A 20973-nucleotide genomic window follows, 5' to 3' on the forward strand; every position below is an offset into this window, starting at 1 on the left:
GTCAGTTAGCCGTGGGAGTGTGTGCGAGAGAGTCCGTGTGTGTGTATGGGGATTAGAGGGGTACCCAGCTGCCCAGTCAATTAGAAAGAGAGAGGAGGGAGGGAGGAAGAGATGGAGATGAAAGTGTGGCCCATGGAGGTGCTGATGATGGAGGATTATATGGTATAGAGGGAGGTAACGGGAAGTCCAAGCACCAGAGACAGGGTCACAGCTTTTTAACCCACTGCACCACACACACACACACACACACATGGACTAACCCCTGTAGACACAAACGGAGGGAGAGACGGGGATTTAATAAAGTCAGTAAGCCAACTGGTGCTAATGACAACTCTTTTTTTCCCTCTGTGGTTGTGTTTGACCATGAGCCTCTCTGCTTGGGTAACAGACATAATAATTCTTTCACTGTCTCTGAGTGACAGCCATTGGTGGGCATCCATCTTGGGCAAGAACAATGGCACAGCACTCACCTATTGGGGAGTCACGCAATAAATCATACAGATTTTAACCCTAAATATTGTGTCATTTGACAGTGCTCATATCCATCAAGTGGTGCTGACAATTGCTTGGACCACCACTGACACATACATGCCCAACTTCTGATGCCAACATACCTCTCAGGAGCAGTGTGGGTTACTGAATGAAAACATTGACGAGGTGCTTTTTGCTAATTCTATACACACAGACACTAGAAAACGAAACATTCACAAACATTACAAACAATTTCAGTAAACTATCTGGATCCTTTGTACAAGAGAGAATCTGCTCTGCTGCTTTGACAGCTGCTGGTTTTGACGCGCTGCCTCGATGATGGATCAAGTGTGAACAGGACAAACAGCTTGACGCTTCAAATGTGATGTAACGTGTGTCTGAACAAGTTGAGGAAAGAATGGCTTCACAAACCACACCATGAAGTAATGTTTAAAGGAATACTTCACCCACAAAATGATCACGTGTCGGTCAGTTACTCTTCCTGTGTTGCGCTGAATTAGTGAAGAAAAACCTTGTTTCATTCCTCAACAGTGGACGAAGAATCCAAACACAGAAAAAAATCTTGATGTACTGGAGAAAAAGGGGGCCGCGTTTAACTACAGCAAAACTTTAATAAAACATCTGTTTAAGTCCAAGTCCCATTTATCCAGTTGCATGCACAGTATATCCCAAAAACATGCATTACTATTTAAAACACTTCCACCTAAACAGCCTCAGGCATCGACGAGTAGCGCGCCTGTGTAAGTGCTAGGGGTGTAACGATCCACTGATCTAGATATATGGATTCAATGTTCCTGTATCATCGATGCAAAGTGACAGCATCAATCTATATCATCATCTTTGGGATACGCTTTTATTTTGAAAGTCTGTCTCACTGTCAAACAGCAGCAGGAAGATAGCAAACAGCCAAGAGAAAGACGATGAGGATAACGTTCTTTACTCAAGGATACATCACAAGTGTGGAAATGTGGGGTCAGCAGGCAGAGCACATGGTGTATGTTAACAATGAGATAAAACGGGGCGTCGGTAGTGTAGTGGATAGTGCCGGCGCCTCCATGTACAGAGGTGATGCCTCGCTGCAGCGGTCACAGGCTCGACTCCAGCTTGCAACCATTTCTGCATGTCACCCCCATGTTTTTATCTTTTATGGCCAAAAGCAGAAAATAAAGGTGCGGCAGCTTCTTTTGTAACTAATTGTGTTATTTTGGCATTTAATATCGTCTTATGTCAATCGCAGGCCCCTAAATCTCATCAAGTCAAAATCGTATTGTGGAAGACTTTGTCATATCGGCAAATATCACATCGTTGTCCAAAGAACTGATATAATATTGTATTGTAATGAAGCTGGTGATTTACACCCCTGGTAAGTGCACGCATTTGAATTCTGCTCAAAGGAATTCATGAGCAGCGTTCAAATGCAAGTGCTTACCCATGTACACGACTACAAGTTTTAGCAAATATGCATGTGTAGATTAGAATAGATAAATGAGACCTGGATTAAACTGATGTTTTGATATCATGTTGCTGTTGTTAAAAGTGGACCCCTTTTTGGACCAGATATTCTTCACGAATCCAAGGTAGCACACACTGAGTGGGTGAAGTATTTCTTTAATAAAACATGATCTAGATGATATAAGGCCCGTTTCCACTGAAGAAGTTCCTGGTACTATTTGGGGGGCAGGAACTACTACAGGAACGTCCTCTCGCTCGGCCCTCTCAACCGCCGTGTCTCCACTGAGAGAGTGGAGTACGAGGAAGGTTCCTGTAAAGTTACGGGCTGCCTCTGGATGTGATGTAATCATTGCGCGACCATTTTAGTTACAACATGATTGAGCTAAGTGGAGTAGTTTCATGTCGTATCCGACAACGGGAGGCTTTTAACAGATGACAGATATATGAACGAGCTAACCCTCGTCTGCTGAGTTTTAAAAATGCCGGCTATTTTGTTGCTTTCTGTTGTCGTCACATCCCTCCTTGAGTATATCCAATCAGCACCAAGTAATCCCCAAGCCCCAGCCAGGAGTCTTTCGGGGCCGTTCTGAGTACCTACCCCGAGGCAGTGACTTGTTTAGCCCCCGTAAAAGTTCCAGAACTCTGTCCTTCGGGGGTGGTTCCTGCGGTGGAGACACGCACCAACGGCCCCGGCCCCGTAAAATTACCCCGAAGTTCCTGCGGTGGAAATGGGCCTGTAGTCTCACCAACATGCTGAGGTTAAATGGACCCACAGAGCATGTTCAGACTGATGACTGACGCAGTGATTTCCCCGTCATTAACAGGTTATTTGACAGGCCAATTTATCAAAACCTTACTGTATATCTTTGACCGTTATTGTGTCTCTATATGTGCAAACTTCAGCACCTGCTGTATAATTTGGCAATGTCGTGCGCACATTCAGGCTTCACTTCTCACCTGATTGTATGACTATGATATGCAGTCGAAGTCTCTGTGGGGAGTAACTGGACCAGGTGTTGACAGAGGCAGACAGCCAGTCCAGCAGCTGGCCCATATGTTGTCTATAGAGCTCCACAGAGTCCAGGCCTTGCACCTTACACAAGAACTGCACACTCTCCACGGCCTGGGGGAGAAAGGGAGAGGAGGAACAAAAGTGATGTAAACATATTTTTTAACCTACAATCTGTACATAAAAATCACACAAAATTCATGCACATTTAGGCCAACAATGGCGACAAGACCTGGCATCTAATTGAGACCTGTGTTTATTTGTCAAAATGTGTAGCCACATCCAGCTATTAAAAGGGACTGTGTGTTTAATTGGGGCTCGACTTTATGGTAGTCAGGATGGACAGGGAACACTGGGTGAGAGAAAGGGCAGATGAAGAGCCGATGAGAACAAACAAAGCAGAGAGCATTGTGTTCAAGTTTAACAGTTGATGCTGTTCTCTTGTAATTTTTAGGAATTCTTCGGTCACGCTCACATGGGAGGCACAAAACCATCATGTGAAACCATGGGAAGAACAACACAGCAGACATGACAAGGTCTTACACATAAAGCCACTCAGAAAGAAAAACCCTGACAGATACACAGGATGTCACAAAGGCACAGGAACCGACAGAAGCACACACACATGCGCAGATGCACACACACACACACACACACACACACGCACACGCAGACACCAATAAAGCTGAGCTGGGAGGAAAGGGCAGGAATGAGAGATAGGAGAGTAAATAATTAGCTGACTCTTCAGGGCAGGGGAACTGACCTTTAGGGCACTTCATAGTTCCCTTCATAGTCCCTCAGGGATGGACAGGGACAGAGACAATGTCTGAGTCACAGATCGGCCCCTTCAGAAGAGCGCGAGACAACCCTGAGCCGTCCACTGATGGGAAAGACGTGCCCCTTTTCTGGGAAAAACAAGTTCCGCTCTTCCTCTGGGTCCGGGAATGCCCAAGGCCATTCTCACCCTCCCTCTCTTTTTCTTAATCCATTCCTTCTCATCTCCTCTCTAACACTGCTCCCTGTCTGAACATACACACTCATTCAGACAGACGTAAACACACACTCACTTCGGGGGTGGTTCCTTATACACACACACACACATACACACACACACATACACTGGTGGCCCATGTGGTGTCTGGAAAGCATCGCTGCCAATCCCTTCCCGCTCCTCTCTCTGTCATTAGCCTCCTTCGGCGACAAGCAGTTAGGCGACACGCTGGCCTCAGATACTGTTGGCTTCACTTGTCACTGTTCCTGTTTGTCCCTTTGCATTTGGAGGCTGACCACAACATGGAAGCTTGTTACTTGCATATCATTTGGCTGACCTGAGGAGGCGTTATGGAGCCACAAATGGGACTGAGCCGATGACACACGCTCGCTAAGACACAATTCATCTCTCCCTATCTGTTTTTTTCCCTCTATTTCTGTCTGTCTTTTTCTCCACCTTTCACCCGCCTCCTTTCACCCAGGACTGGATTTAAAGTTCCACTCCAAAGGTGCAATTTCAGCTCCCCTGGCTAAGTGGGTAATTATACAGTTGGCCATGCCCACTTTGAACTTGTACAAATGCTGACATTCCTCAAATAGCTCTCTTGCTTCATAAAACCTGCTTACCTTTCTAATAAAAGAAGAATGGAAAATTGAGGGGAGAGAAAAAGGTGCCATGTCTAAGTAGAATTGAAGAATTACACAGGTGGGATGATACGCTGCTTTGCCCGGAAGTGAAGGCAGAGCGGCAGACAGGCTGTATCTGGGGTCGCATCTTTCAACCGTTGTGTTTTCTCACCTTTTCGCTGATATGCGGCTCGTTGGAGAGGCTCTGGACAGTGACCAGCACCTGCAGCAGCTGCAGGCTGACTGAGCCGGGGTCTGACTCACACTGACGCAGCAGCACGTCCACGCAGGCCAACAGCTGCTCCAAGTACAAGACCTGGGAAAGAGGGACAAGTATTATATGATCGTCTTGTCTGGTGCACTTCAGTCCTCACAGTCTCCTTTTATCTGGCCTGCTCTAAGTCTCTCTCCACAGCACGGCATCTCCTTAATCTGCAGTGTAACTCTATTAATAATCTCTTATTTTACACAAAAATATTAGAGCGATCGACTCGCACACATACAATAACTCAGAGTGAGAACTTTCCATCTCCAGACATGAGTGTGCGTGTGATTGCTGTCGCTTGTCAGCCTGTGTTGTGGTGAGCTCTTGTTTAGACAAAGACCTGCGGCTCAGGCTAATTTCGATGCCATCACGGGGATCATGGCCTCTTTTCCTGTTTTCACGCAGCCTGTCATTAGGGCTGGGTGGGAGGGGGACTGAGGGGGAGATGGAAGGTAAGTGTGTGCGAGTGAAAAAGAAGGAGAGAGTGGTTTTTTTTTGTATGTGGAGGATTGAGAGCTGGTGAAGCACCCTCCAGGTGTTTACCTTGGTCTGATGATGAGGAGCTGGGAGGTGAGAGGGGGACTCGAGTGTGTGTGAGCGAGAAATACTCAATCCACATACGCTTCCTCACTCAAAACACACAACCCACTCACTGAGCTTTGACTGTGAAATGACAGAGTTCAGTCACTAGGGGGCGCACTATCTTTTCATATATTTGAGTAGATATTGTACAACAAAGCTTGGCATCAACGTGGAGGGAAAACAAGTGTTGCGCCAAGTAAAGATGCTCAAAAAGCCAGGACTTGTGAGGAGCAATGAGAGCCAAGGGACTTCCAGTCTGCAAGACACATGAGCAAATGTTTTTATTTTGCAGTAGAGTGTTGAGCACACACTGGGAAAAAAGCTCGTTACGCGTATCTTGAGTCCAGGGTGTTAGTTAAGTGTGTAAACACATTTTCCTGCACCAGTCTGAGGCTAAACTAAACTTCCATACCCAACTTGAACAACCACAACTTGCCCTCATTTCTTCAGCTGCCGAGACTCAAAACACTTAAAACACCCAGTGCACTGTGCGCTTTTGTTTGAAAGTGTTCACACAGTCATTGATGGGGGAAATCCATGCCTATGGCCAAGCCATTCGCTGGCACATAAACACAGCAGGAGCTCCAGGGAGGCAGTAGTGGAAATAACGTGACAAACAGCGGCAGACACACACATTAGCGTACACATATACGGACACGCATATTATACACGCGCAGAAAACAACCATTAGGGCTGGCTGGCCGAGAGAGAGAAAAGAGGGAGAGCGGAAAAAGTGGTGCGGTGTAATGACTAGGTGGACACCTGGAGCTGGGTGAGATACACCTGGTTTCATTGGCCTGGGCACGCTCCAGGGGCCTCGTTACACAGTGTGTGTGCATCTGTCCACCACTGGATACATCAATTTACACACACACACGACTCCACTTTGGGGAGCCATACCAGGCGATGGATTCCTATCCAGTGGGGAGCCCACCCCGCCTACAGCTACTGCTGTTGCTACGGCAACAGGAAAACAAACACTGGTGGTGCATGGGATGCCGACCCCTTTGGAGTCAGGTAAAGTTTGCTATGCGGCCTTTCTTCTCCTCTCTTCATCTGTCGTTTAGCGGAGCGGGGAGCAGTATGCAGCTGTCATTCATGACAAAGGGCAGGCGTGCAGGACACACGCTGATGTATGGCGGTATGCATGTGTATTCAGCAGAATGCTGGTCGTTGTGACACGAGCGCTGAAAGTTTTCTCCGTGCACAGACATGATGAAAAGGCACAGAGCTGTGTTTTCTCCCCTGCTCTCCTGCCGCTCTGTTCCTCCAGGCTACTGTAGGTCAGGCACTTTTTTTTTTATTACAGCTTCACCAAGACAGCATATTCAGTGTTAACAAGCCTGGTTGTAAATATGCCTGCTAATTCACTGTCAGGGCCCCTCTTCTTTTACGCCTCTCTTCCTCTCTTGGTGCTATCTTTACCAATTTACTCCAGCCCTGCAGATATTGTGATGCCCCTGTCACCATGGCAAACCACAACACAGCGACACTCAGCTGTGCAAGGTGTGTGTGTGATGGTAGGGATTTGTTAATCCTCTGTGGGATCGCCCTTTAAAGAGAAACCCATACAAGCAAACACCACCATATATAAACTACAGAGAGTACCTCAGAACATGGTGGCTTCTTTAACCACTGGCTCGCCTTTCATTTTCCCTCAAACCCTTGACATCATCTCCAATTTACGACCAGTATTTTTTATTTTTCACCAAGCATCTGTCATTTATTTTTGTAGGCCGTCTTTTCCCCCTACTGAAATAAAGAAAAGAAAACAGCGACTTGAAAGAGTCGGCGAGGTCAAATCGCGCAGTAGTATCATATATCAGTTTCCAAATCTTCATCTTGTTCCCCAAACTCCCCACGGAGCCCTGCAGTTCCCCCTGCCTCTGTTCACTTTGAAGATTATTTATATTTCATTTCTTAACAGGCCTCATTTTGTCCAAGTCAAACCTCACTTTTTCTTCCTCTCTGCCTTCGGTTCGAGTGGCACATAACTCTGTCAAGTTGGATCCAAATGCGCATATCTTATAAGTTCCTTGTTTTAAAAAAATTAAATAAAACAAGTGAGTCTGCCGTGTCCATGTGTTTGTTGTTTGTGTGTCTGCAGGTTATTAAACCATTATCATACAAGTAAATCAGTCCCATATGAAGGATCTCAGGGCAAACCTAACTGTGAGGTAAGGGAGTGCAGAATATTCTGGGTCAGCATTTCAGCACAGAGAGAAAAGAGGGGGAGAGGGATGCAGGTGCTCCCGTCTCCAGTGGTGTTATTTACAGCTATACAGTGATCTGGCCCTGGTCCCTGCTATGAACCCGGTCTGTTGTCAAAGAATGTTGCAGGTGCTTTGTCTGGGTGAGCTCTTGAATCACACTGTCCGCGCTTTGCCGTCAGAAACAGAGACAAAGAGAATGGCAGAGGGAGATAGATGGAGAAACGGACAGAGAGGAAGCAGAGGTCTGCCTCCATCTGTGCGACAACGTGTGACTGTCCCGTCCTGTTAGTTCTCTCTCCGACTGACCCCGCCGGATAGCCGCGAGAGAGGACAGAGGAGGGTCAACTTCCCTGTCATTTATCACCGGCCTTGACCAGGCAGCCTGGTCAAGCAATTTCAGGGATTCTTTCAATGTCGTGCATGGAGCACAGTCTGGTGCCAAGACCTTACACATGGCTATAAAAAATAACAAAGGCTGTGCGCTGCCCTGTCTACACAGAGGGGTCGGAGCAGCCATGCAGAGGTCACGCGAAATTAGTGGATTTCTGTTATTATTATCCCGGGGAGGAAATTCTTGCAGGCCTCACTGGGAGGGGGGTGGGGTCATGGGTATAGGTGAGTCAGTACTGCGGCAGGATCAGAAAATAGCCCTCTGCCAGACAACTGTTATTTTGATTCTGAAAGGGAAACATATTTGGTGCAAGAGAAAAGGAAGCGGGGAAGAGTCTGCTCTGGACTCCATGGGATTTTTCCACTGGCAGACTGTTTGCAGAGAAACTCAAAAGGCATTTTTAATCATTGCTGCTATGTAAAAGAAAAAAAAAAGGGGAGCACATTTCAAAGATGCGTGTGAACGGAGTCGTTCTGATCAGAGACTGGTAATGTTAGATTTGAAAAACACCATGTGGCCGGACTGTCACTTTAGCAGGGTTGGCATTTTAGAGAATTACTCAACAGTGAACCCACTGAACTCACCGTGTACAGTAGTGCTATTGAAAACTCTTGAAGGCCCTTCAACTAAAGCCCTTTCAAGAGATGTGGCATCTTATCACGAAACCTATTTCCATAAGGGACAAATTAGGCAAGAAATATACAGTTTGACTGCCGCGCTGTCACTGCCAAAAATAAGAGTGTTAAGGTACACAAGGAGAGCAAAAAATGACCTTCTATGACACTGCCAAGATCACCTAACAAGACTGGGAAAGAAAAACAGCTGGTGCACACAGATCAGGGGGGAAATCAAGACATGGCAACCTATGAGGGCAGAGAGAACCTGGCAAAGCCGTCATCAAAACAAGCCTGACTTTAATGTTTCAGTATTTTCAACCTTTCCCCTCCCATAGTGAACTTCTGATCTGCTCCACTGAAGCTACTCAGCTAACAACAGCAGAAGGACGTGCTTGTGCTGCGTGTGAATGGGGTAGATGGCATAACTGGCAACAAGCAGTCATTCTCAGGTAAACATGTCAACCACAACCAAACCCAAACTTCTCCCTGCTGACCTGTTGATATTCCTGGCAGACGTCGGGCTGGGCCAGCGTGTTGGCGATTTGTCCGAGATGTGGTTTCAGGAGGGGTTTGGAGCAGCCTCCCAGCACTGCAGCCAGCACCATGAGGGGTGCCCAGGGGTGGGAGGAAGAAGAGGGCGCTGTCACGTGATCCAGCAGCAGCTTGAGGAGGACGACAGGAGGGACAAAGGTCCCCAGCAGTTTAGCAGCTGCCAGGCACTAGATGTGGGTACAGAGAAGAGGTGTGGAGAGAGACATAGAGGCGTGAGGTGGTGTATAGGAGGGCGAGAAACACAGGAAGTCCTTTTTTATCTCCCTCACATCAAAGAACGAGTCCTTCTATGTAAACAGGTGCATCCCAAGTCCTTGAGCCTCGCTTGGTCCAGCCTAAAGCTCAACAGATGTGTCCTGAAATGACTCTCTCTGCTATTAACTGATCACAATACAATTCTATCATTAGTAATACCACACCTGATCCAAAAAAGGAAATCTAACATCCTGCTAATCCAATGACTAGCTCTCTGGGACTCACATTGCTGACCACATCCCTCTCTGAGTCTGTGCAGGCGCGGTACAGGGTGGCCAGGAGAGGCTGTAGATGCTGGGTGCTGTGGTCCTCGGCATGGAGCAGCAGCACGGAGAGCAGCTGAGAGGTCCTGACACGTGTGGGCACCAGCCAGTCAGTTACGTCGTGGGCAATGGCCGGCACCAGCTTACCCAGGTTTCTCACCACGAGCTCTCTGCAGCCCAGTCCTGGACGCTCCACTGAAGGAGAAAATGAAAAACATCCACCTTTTAAAACTCTTCCACTGTTAGATATTCGTTTTTAAGGGGCTTGTTTTCTCTCAGCCTGCCTACATCTCCCACAGCGGGTGAATGACTTTGTTTTCCAGAATGACCTTGAGGCAATGTTAATTTTGTTAACAAAAACTATGACATAGATATTAGACTAGATTCAAATGTTTGTGTTGGCTTTTTGGACATTCAGAATGAGAGGAAAGGAGAATTTGGGGAATTATTTTGTGAATATTATTAGAAAAATGTTTTTATCTAGGAACAGCCGTGCTTGCAATTATCTTCCAATGAGACCAGACCTCCAGCAGGTTGGTAAACACCAGTAACTAGCTGGTGCCAGGATGCTGTGTTAACCTGCAAAATGCTCAAACTAAAGCAGCGTCAGCAGTTGGTGCGAGCTGTGAGCTGTAACTCGGTAGTGCATGAGCAGCCGTGCATGTCGGACAGAGGATGGTGGAGCTGCTGAATGGATTTGTGGAGTCTGTTGGTTACAGCTTTGCTTGTTAGCCGCTGAATCGCAGGAAAGGGGTCAGCTGCCAGACAAACTATGTGAGAGGATATGAGTTTAAACCTCCAGTCTTATGCTGCAGATTTAGAAAGAATTCAGGCTGAAATAAAGTTATTTTTCTGCTTCTTAACGGTGAGATCGAAAAGTCACAGTTTACAGTGAAGCTGGGTACAAGTCCTAGTTGTCTAGATACAGTGGCGTAGTGGTAATTGATGAGGTGGGTGTACTAATATGTGGATGGGTAGGTTACTGTGGAGGAAGTGAGTATACTCTATACATATTCCAATGGCGTTTGGGCTGATGAGTGGGTATAAACATCCAGGAAAAGAGGAGGGTATATCCCATATACCTGTGTATACTCTGCACTCCACCACTCTGTAGTTGTCTAAAATCAGTTGTTTAATTTCATTCAGACTGTAATACTGATGTAGAAGAACAGGGTTCAGGAACTTTAAGTGTGTAAGTTGCCTTTTGTAAGTTTTTGTTGTTGTTGTTGCTATTTTGCCTTGTTTGCCTGTTTTGGTTTGTTTGGTTGTCGATTGCTAAATATGACGTGCTATTTAAAGGGTAGGTCTTATAAGCTGTAGCCTGCACCTTTTTCGGACTGCAGAAGTGTCTAAGTTATGTTAAATTACTTTAGTGTAAAGTTTTGCACTGTACTAATTAAGTATATGCCATTTTCTGTGAGAGGCTGTGACTTTATTTACATGAATTTGTAGTTTAATGCATGATGTTTGTATTTCTATTTGTCGACTGAAATAAATTTGAAATTTATGGTCTCAGAGATTTTGAGCTATTTTTTGACCTGTCAAAAAGTGTGTTCGTAACAGATAAAACTGCTGGAGAAAAGCAAGTTTGAAAGTGTGTGGGAATTTTTTGTAGGTATAAAAAAAAAAAAAAAAAAAAAAAAAAAAGTATGTCTAAATGAAATTTCAGTAATTGATACAACCTGTCACGTTCATACCAACTTCTGACACCTGTATTAGCCTACTTTAATTTGTTTAAAAAGAAAAAACTATTTGACTAAAAGTTTATTAAAATTCAATGCTGACTTTGAGCTCAGGCGGGGTACGAGGCAGGGATGTCCTCTTCCACCGCTCCTGTTAGCTGTTGCACTTATGCAGATGATATGTTATTATTTATAATGGACCCCCTCTCAAGTTTTCCTGATTTACACCTTACTTGCAAAGTTTGGAAAATTATCTGGCTATAAAGCCAACCTTCAGAAAAGTGAACTTATGCCTATTACCTCTGTGGAGGGAATGCGTTTTGGGTCTGCTCCCTTTACAGTCAGCCCTAAATAAATCAGATATCTAGGTATTTGAGTTATACGTGACCATAAAGATCTCTATAAGGCTATTTCTAATCTAACTTGAAGCAAGACCTTGAATGCTGGGATCCCCTACCTATCTCTAGAGGGGGTAGGATCAAAACAATTAAGATGAATGTACTCCCTAAAGTCCCTTCTTTACTTAAAATGCAATGATGTCTTTTCGTCATCTAAAACCGGATTAAAACTTTTTGAGTGGCCATCGATGAACAAAAGACTAAAACTATAAAAGATAAAAATGACTAAACTATGACTAAAATTCATTTTCATCTAAAGACAAAAACTAAATCAGAAGAGCTACCAAAATGAACACCGCTTTGAAGACTCTCCAGGAGGAGCAAGCTTTTGATTTTCATTCAAGGTGTCTGAATGACAAATAGCAGGTGAGCACCTAGCACATTGTTTATGACAGCTCACTGCAACATGTGTTCTAGCTCCCTTACATCCTCTGTGTGTGGTCTATTTTTCTAACCTTTATGAGAACTTGCGGTATTTTGTAATCTCTATTGTAGTAAACTATCTGAACACTAAGAAACAGCATTTATGGAACAATAAATATCAGTGATTCACAGATTTTCAACTGTCTGCTGACTGGCCTCCAACTTATCACAGTTTTACCTACAACTTTTTACGATTTCTCCAAAAGAGACTTGTCAGAGCAAGTGAAACACGTTCTCAGATAGCCCTCTACATTTTAAATCTAGCAACCCTCTCCCCTCCTTCTATCTCCGTCTTTCTCTGCCTCACATTATTCTCCTTCTCCTATAGGCACACTAATGAGAGAGGAAGAGAGGACTAAAGGAAGACAGAAATAAATCAGAGAAACACACCAGGACAAGACAAAACAGGCCCCTTTCTGGTCGTCTCTCACTGTCTGACAGTGACCTCTTCACACTGGGAGATTTATGATGGCAAGAAAGAGAAAGACAAAGAGAGAGAAAGAGAGCCCCTTCCTTTTCTTTCCTGTCCTCAGGCACAGCCTGTATTCGTCCGCACTGTTGCATGTGTAGCTGTGGGACACGTATAGGATCTCTAAAAAAGATGCAAAGCCTAGGAACTGTACCCTTGACACACACACACACAAACACACACACTCTGAGCCTGGCCCTATAGACAAACCATGGTGATCATGTTCAGGTTCGCACTCATTCCCGGTCCAAGGCAGACACTTATCTTTCCAAGCCAGTGCCTGTCCTGAGAACTAAGATGTCACATGCAACATTATTTTTACTGTATGTTGTGAATCTGGACAGTTGTAATAAACAGAGATGATTTAATGCAGCAAACAGTGTAGAGATTACACTTACATACAAAACTGACCTTTGTGTGTGACTGGTGTTTTTTGGGATTTTATTGCGCAGAGTGAGAGACCAGTGATGCCAGTGCACCAAGAAAACTTTGATTTGTTGTAACACTGGAATTCAGGAACCATTTCTTAGACTTCACCGAAATAATAACCGAGATAAGCCAATGAGATAAAATCACAGGATGAAAGAAAGTATGTGCTTAAATGGAAACTAATGTATTTTTCAACCTAGACTGTATTTTCCATGTTTTTGTGCGTTTGTGATGATCCATCCATTTTCATCCACTTATCCGGGGCCGGGTCACGGGGGCAGCAGACCAAGCAAAGCACCCCAGACGTCTCTCTCCCCACGCAATACTTTCCAGCTCCTCCTGGGGGACCCAGAGGCGTTCCCAGGCCAGATGAGATATGTAATCCCTCAAGCGTGTTCTGGGTCTGCCCCAGAGCCTCCTACCAGTGGGGCATGCCTGAAACACCTACAGCGGCCCAGGAGGCATCCTGATCAGATGCCCGAATCACCTCAATTGACCCCTTTTGACACGAAGGTATCCACGTGACTTTCGGTCACTACCCACAGCTCATTACCATAGATGAGGGTTGGGACGTAGATGGACCAGTAATTTGAAAGCTTCGCCTTCTGGCTCAGCTCCCTCTTCACCACGACGGACCAGCGCAGAAGCCGCACCAAACGGCTGATCCATCTCACACTCCAATCTACCCTCACTCGTGAACAAGACATTTGTGCACCATCAATTAACATCCATTAAAACTGCTCATTTTTCCACTGACAACACTATGGAAAGGTTTCCAACTAAGAAATAAAACATTTTTCCTTACCTTTCACTTGATTCTGTCTGTTTGATATTATCTTTAACAAAGACTCGCTCAGTCATGACGCTGTAAATCTTTTAGATTACACCAAGCTTTTATACTCCAACACAACAAACTCTTTCAAGCTCTCACCATTTCCACCATTTTCTTCCCACAAATCACATCTTATGTAGTCTCACGTGGCCAGACTTATGTCCACAGTGCTATATCAGCCCTCGGAGAAGGTCCAAAATCACCAATTATCTTTCTGCTATAGGGGAAATATGCTTTGTCTTGTTGGGCAGCGCTCAGCTCAGGATGCAGTGACGGTGCCCTTGCAAAATAGTGTAAGGGGTGAACTTGATTTGGTGGAACTTTGCACGTGGAGAGGCAAGCACTCTCACCAAAATGGCCCCGCAAAAGAAAACTCACCAAAAAATCATATGTTACTGTGAGATTCAACTTAGTTGGAGGTTGTTGTTGCTGTTTCTGTAGCAAAGGGGATTTCTAGAAGAAGATATACTTTACTAATCCCCAAGCGGAAATTCAGTTTTCTACTCTGTTGTCGTATACACACGGGCCTGAAATACACACACATGCACAAGCAGGACCTATATATGCATTAAATGGAGAGATGTTAGAGCGAGAAAGATGGAGAAAAAAAATATATTTTTCTGTAGGATCTTTTCCATAATGTTGTCAGACAAACAAGCACTTTTAGTGAACGTACATTTTTGGTGCTCAAATGCCTCGAGAGGTTTACACTCTTCAAACTTACAGTTTAAATACTAAAAAGCGTAATTGACCCTAAAAGTTTTTCTCTTTAAACCTATGCATCTTACACCCAGCTAGTTATTAGCAAATTAAATGGGACACTGACGATGATTGATGCCAGCAGCTCACACTTTATCTTAATAAGACTTTTCTTTAAAACTGACCCAGCTGATAGTGTGAGAACCCGATCAAATAACCTGGGTGAATAAATCATGTCGACTGTGACTGACCTCCTGCTGGGTAAAAGGGAGGTGGGGTGAGGAGAAAGTCCAGCTTGTCCTTGATTTCTTCCTCGTTCTCCTTCTCCCACTGGGCGCCTACCTGCTTCCATAAATCAGCTGCTAGAAGTCTGCAGGAGGGGAGCAGAAAACACAGATCATCATCCCGATCATCAACACTGTCAATGTCGTCAGTATTATACACTGTATTTCACATATATGCTGAATGTGATGATCTTTATTTTTATTTAACCCATGTTTAACCATGTAAGTCCTGTTGGAGACCTGGCCAAGACAGCAGAACATAAAAATTACAGCCAACAACCACACTATAAAAAACATAAATGACAAACAGTAACTTGTAGAAATATTAGAACACCTACACACAATGACAAACTGATTCATTCATCCTCGTACTTATGAGAGCTTAAAAGTCAGGTAGAGGCCAGTTCACGTAGTTTCAAATATTTTTGAACGTTATTCCAAGTGAGAGCAGCAGAGCACATAAAAGCTTTCCTTCCCAGCCCAGTCCGAGGACTAGAAACAGACAGCAAAACTAAAAAAACTGTAGCTACAGGCAGATCTCTGTTCAATCAAAGTACAAATATATGAAGGGAGTTTACCCAATAAGGCTTTATAAATGAACAAATACCAGTGACTGAGCCTATGAAAGGTTAAAGAAGGCCAACCAGCCCTGGAATAAAGTCTCAGTGCTTTATGATGTGCTGTAACTAATATGTGCAAACAATGTGCAGATGCATTCATGTACAACAGCTCACCATAATCCAGAACCCGTAAAAACATAGCAGCAACCAGTCTTTTTCTGGCCTCAAAGGAGACACAGGACTTGTTTCTGAAATAAAACCCTAACTTCAACCTCTGCTTTTAAAGAAAATTATCAACCTGAGGTTTAAAAGACAGGGAGTCATCGAGCCAAATACAGAGATAGTTGTAACAGGTGACAACCTCTGAGCGGTAATAGCATCAGGAGTGTTCCCAGGCTTCTTCCTAGCATCTGAGAAATGCATGACCTTCGTTTTATCAGCATTTAAAACCAGCTTTAGTTGTGAAAGCTGAATCTGGGTAACTTTAAAGACAGCTTGCAATTTGGCCACAGCGTCTGTGATGGATGAGCCGACACAATAAATCACTGTGTCATCTGCATAAAAATGAAAATTGGCACCATCCACACATTAGCCCTTTTTAGATAAGAGTTGTGCAAATTTGCAGGAAAGCCCAATCAGTCTTCTTTCAGCATTGGCAGTATAAAAACAAAATGCAAAATGCTGCCTACCTACTTTTGTTTATACAGAATGCGCCTCTTTCGGGGCAATGGGGGGGCGTGAGCAAGTAACAAAATGTGTAGCTCAGCGTGTGACGTAACCAGTGACGTGAGAGGGAAGCCGCTGCTAGTCAGTCCTTCAGTGTCTCGTAAGTCGGCCCGTCCTTCACCGTTCCTGTCATCTGATGATTAATGGCCTCTTCGTTTGCGAGGGCAAGGAGGGCGCGCAACTCCTTGTCTCCCCAGTTGCTCATCTTTACAGTGTCTGTCAGCTTTGTGTTTCCCTCTTGCTACTAGCTGCTCGCTAATTCCTGCTATCAGCTGTTTCCTGTTTATCCACCGCCAGTGGGTCGCACGTGCGGTGTCATCAACAGCTCCTCCCACAAGTCTTCAACAGCCCCTCCCGTTGCGGAAGGCCGCCTCGGTCTGCTTAAACTAAAAGGGTTCTGCCAATATGTCTACCCTACGAGGCGGAAAATTGGGCACCTCGGATCAACTCGCCAATCCGGCTCCGTGTGTCTAAACAGCCCAACATTCGCGAAAATCTGGCAGTGTAAAAGGGGCTTTTGATGGATGATGCTTCTATATAAAAACAAATTGTACACGTATACATCGTATATAATGGATTGTGTTACATTATACTATGAAGCAAAGAATCAATAATGTCAGTGTCCACTTTTACCTTATTTCTGGGATCTCATCATTGATGCTGCTCAGCAGGAGTGGGATGAGTTTGTGGAAATAAGAGTATCTGTCTCTCATGTGAAGCAGCCAATCGCCAACAACTGCAGTCACAGCTTTTCTCACCTGGAACAAAAGAGAGCAAGACAGACAGAGAGCAGAACTGAGCAAGAATATCTTAATAGGCAGCACATATAACGGCACACGGTGCGTCTGGTATTATTGCTTAGTTGTTGCTTTAAACCGAACCTGTGGCGAGTCGTCAAACAGCCTCTGTGCCAGGTGAGAGAGCACGTCGTCCACATTCTTGCCAGTGCCGTGCTGAATGACAGCCCCGGTGGCTTCGATGACAGACACTCGTACCCGCGAGTGTTGATGAGCAATCGTCTGCATGAGAGGCTTGATCAGACTCTCAGCCTGCATGTGGAAGTGCTCTGAAGAGAAAGAGGTGAAATGTATTTCAATCCATGTTAAGAAGTTACTGTAGAGCTGAGTGATGCAGTCTCATATTCATATTTCATACGGAGATATGTGACTGGATATATCCTAGGATTTTTTTGTTACTCTAACATTATGATATTGTTTTGTTTTTTGTGGTTTTAAAGGCTGAATTACACTCCTGCTTCTGTTCACTCTGAATTTCAGTTAGATAAGAGAGTGTATTACTTGTGCGGATGTTTCCAGTCGCGTCTCTGTCAGCTCAGCTAAATTTATGGTATTATGTCTATTTTGCAAGTGCAGGTGGTGCTTTTTGTCGTTGGCTTTGGACAGTGGTGGCGTGTGGCTGCAAATCACTCATCAGGTTGAGGAAATCAAATCAACAGCCTGTAAACTCTCCTCCTGTCGACTTCTGCTAACTAGCTAGGTCAGAGTTTTCAAATGTAAACATCAGTAAACATCGAGGAGAAGATGGGCACCAGCTAAAAATAAAGTGGATGACCTCTGTGCTGCATCAGTTTCTAACAGGATATCAGGAACTGTAGTATCCTTTTATTGACTGGAACTTGACTAAATCTTGGACAGCAGCATTCAGCCAGGTGACCCTTTTTCTATGTCAGTCTGACAGCGCAGAGGACTCTAGTGTGGCGATGGGAATGAGAGGTGCTGCCCCGTTCCTACTGTGAATCACTGCTATATGCTGTGCCAGTGTTTGGGAGGAGCGAACATGCAGCCATCATGTTGAGGTCAGGATGTGTGAACAGGTAAATCATTCCTCAACCAGAGACCATGGATTACCAGAACCATCCGGAAACATGGACAATTATAAAGCGGTGGCCGACAATGTAAGAAGACGCAGAAAAGGACTAAAGTACAGTGCACAACATAAGCTGCAGCTCCAGTAGTGTGGAATAAACTGTGGCATCCTGGATGTCTTATGAACAGCCCCGGACTTCTCAGACTCTTTCAGTGAGTCACCACAAATTACCGTCCCTGCAGAGGGAACTCATTCAGCAGATCCGCCAACAGCAGCACAGCTCTCTCCCATTTCTCCTCTGATTAGAGGAGAAATGGCAGAGCATAAAGGTCCAGGTGGGAAAAAACAACTCAATCATTTAGGATTTTGCTAAAAGAAGGAAATTACCTGTTGATTTATATATATATATATATATATATATATATATATATATATATATATATATATATATATATAGATCCCAGGGGACATTTATTGTATTTGGGAGCTGTTTAAATGTGTAATTTGTTGTAGATTTCATTTTGTTGAACTATTCATATAGTATACAGAATCTGACTCTCACTCTGAGTTACTGTTCTGGTTTACAAACTAAAGGAATGAGATAATTTTTGTTTTGTTTTTACTGAATATTTGAAGGCAAGCTGTAAAACTATATCATTTATTTTGTTGCCATACTGTCATCTTAAAGTAATAGTAAAATATAATTTTTTTAAAAGCTAATTTGTCATATCGTCAAGAATATTGTTATCGCAAAAATACCCTGAAATATAGTGATATTATTTTAGGGCCAAATCGGAACTTTTCAGACAGAGGGTAAACACAGGAATATTCAGGCAGATGGTATTAGCAAATAATGTATTTTTTGAACATTTAAACATGTAAACATGCTCTAACAGAAACCTAAAATACAAGTATGAATCTGAAAATTAGCATAATATGGGACCTTTAAAACACTGAAACTTTTTGAGTTTAATTCTAGTGTTTCAGCACAAAAACAGTACCATGATGTTTCCTTGGTATTCCAGAAATTCATTATTTATTTTAGCCACTTAATATAATAGTAGAGGAAGGAAGGGAGCTTTTCTGCGTGCCTCGAAACCATGGCAACGGAGTCCATCGTCAACAACAACAAAAATCTCTCCACCAACCTGGCACACACTTTGCAAAGGTTACGGTGCATTTGCAGCTTTCTCTCCTGACATCAGGGAAAGGGTCGACGACGGTCCTCTGCAGTATGTTGATCACGTCGTTCAGATACGGCGCTAAATGCCTCCCGCACACCTCCACCGTCAGAGTCAACATCTCCACGGCCGACAGCCGGAGCTCCTCCGCCGGCTCCAGGATCTCCTTCTCCCCGAGCCTCTGAGCCAGGCACGGCATGAGGTAAGGCAGCGACTCCTCCGGCTTTGGGACGCGGCGAATAAACTCTGTTATCATCGTTATCGCTGTCTCTCTGCATCTCTCCATGGGGTCTGACAGGCATTTGAGGAGAGGCTTGAGGAGGGCAGAGAAGACCTCCTGTAAGACGCTGCCGGACAGTCCTTTATCTAAGGTCTCCCTCTTGATAAGCTCCAGAGCTCTCTTTCGTGTCGCTTTGTTGTCTTCGTTCAGACAGTTTAAATGTCGGGCGAGTCCTCTCAAAACTTCAGAGGAAGCATGCTCGTCTCCAGCCGCCATAGCTGCCATCTTGACTGTCGTTATGGCAACCAGCGGCTGCGCGACAAACAAACGGCTGCTTTACGGCAGCTTCCGATTCAAAATGTAAAACTTTATTCACACTCACAACCTCTTCGAATTTGAAGGTCTGGGTGTTCCCATTTGTGGTGACAAAAATGAGTCAGGTGATGTCACGACGCTACAAATACTAAACACATTGTTTTATATAACAATTAATCGCCTTATTACATTAAAAAAAATACAATAATTATGATTTTAAAACAGTGAGAAACTTGCTGAGAAGTAGCCTACAGCGGTAGTCCTCAACCTTTTACATGTCAAGGACCCCTAAATTGATAATATTTCACTCCAGGGACCTCCATCTGAAAATATTTTGGTTGTTAGATATGATTTAGACCAGTGGTTCCCAACTGGTGCAGCCACAGGGTCCAGATTTCTCCTTCAGTTCAAGTTCCACACAGTTTAGTGTCATACTTGTGATGTCATTGAGCTAGTTTGCTGTCTCTGTCATGTAGCTGTCCATTAGTCACTCACTCTACACCAGTAAACGGCACTTCCAAATAACAGCCTTGTGCCAGGAATTCACTGTATTTAAAAAATAAGGGTTTTTTTTTAACAAACTTGACACAATGCCAGTCACTTGCGGTCCATTCAGAATGGACCTGCACTGATTTAGACCATACTTCTATAGCTGTCACCTACAGTTTAGGAAATGACTGTGCAGGAAGTGAGAGCTATCATCAGAGTAGTCGCTCTTATGACTCTTACTCACACTAGATTCACTTAGATGTCCTCCTGAGCTTTTGTTTGGTGTGCATTTTTAATTTCTCCTAGGTAAATGGGATCAGTAGGACCTGATAAGTATAAAAAACGAAACATTGTCAACGATAATGAAGTCCCAACGTCCTCAAACAAGTACCTCTTAATTAACAGCATCTTAGTTTGTTACATTTGCTAAAATTGGTCACATTTGTTGCCGTATCAAACTACAAACATTATTAACTTATTAATGTGTGTCAGGATCAGCTGCAGACTGACTTGGCAGAGATGGCTGCAAAAAAGTGTCCACAAACAAGGACAATGAGTCTAAGTCAAGTAGAATGAAGTATAAGGTCAAGTAAACCCAAAATGTGATGTCCTCATATGAGGACACAGGGCCTCAGGAGGATAGAGAAAAATGAATGATTCCCCATTTTTCTGGGGACTCCCAAACTCCCTTAAGGACCCCTGGGTGTCCTGGAACCCTGTTTGAGAACCAC

At 44.3% G+C, this 20973-nt stretch overlaps 1 protein-coding gene across 1 annotated transcript in view; it reads right to left on the minus strand.

Annotated features, from left to right (window-relative positions):
* The window catches only part of dnaaf5 (dynein axonemal assembly factor 5), a 42910-nt gene extending 23178 nt beyond the window's left edge, over positions 1-19732 (minus strand). The window contains exons 1-8 of the mRNA XM_033643958.2: positions 19186-19732; positions 17092-17276; positions 16844-16968; positions 14892-15010; positions 9671-9903; positions 9133-9357; positions 4743-4886; positions 2902-3067 (exon numbers count right to left, since the gene is read on the minus strand). Of these exons, the coding sequence (XP_033499849.2) occupies positions 2902-3067; positions 4743-4886; positions 9133-9357; positions 9671-9903; positions 14892-15010; positions 16844-16968; positions 17092-17276; positions 19186-19723 (1735 nt within the window). The 5' untranslated portion in view covers positions 19724-19732. The remainder of the gene's footprint in view (positions 1-2901; positions 3068-4742; positions 4887-9132; positions 9358-9670; positions 9904-14891; positions 15011-16843; positions 16969-17091; positions 17277-19185) is intronic.
* Positions 19733-20973: the final 1241 nt, after the last annotated feature.

This window comes from Epinephelus lanceolatus, chromosome 18 (assembly GCF_041903045.1).
Source record: "Epinephelus lanceolatus isolate andai-2023 chromosome 18, ASM4190304v1, whole genome shotgun sequence".
Taxonomy (NCBI): Eukaryota; Metazoa; Chordata; class Actinopteri; order Perciformes; family Serranidae; genus Epinephelus; species Epinephelus lanceolatus.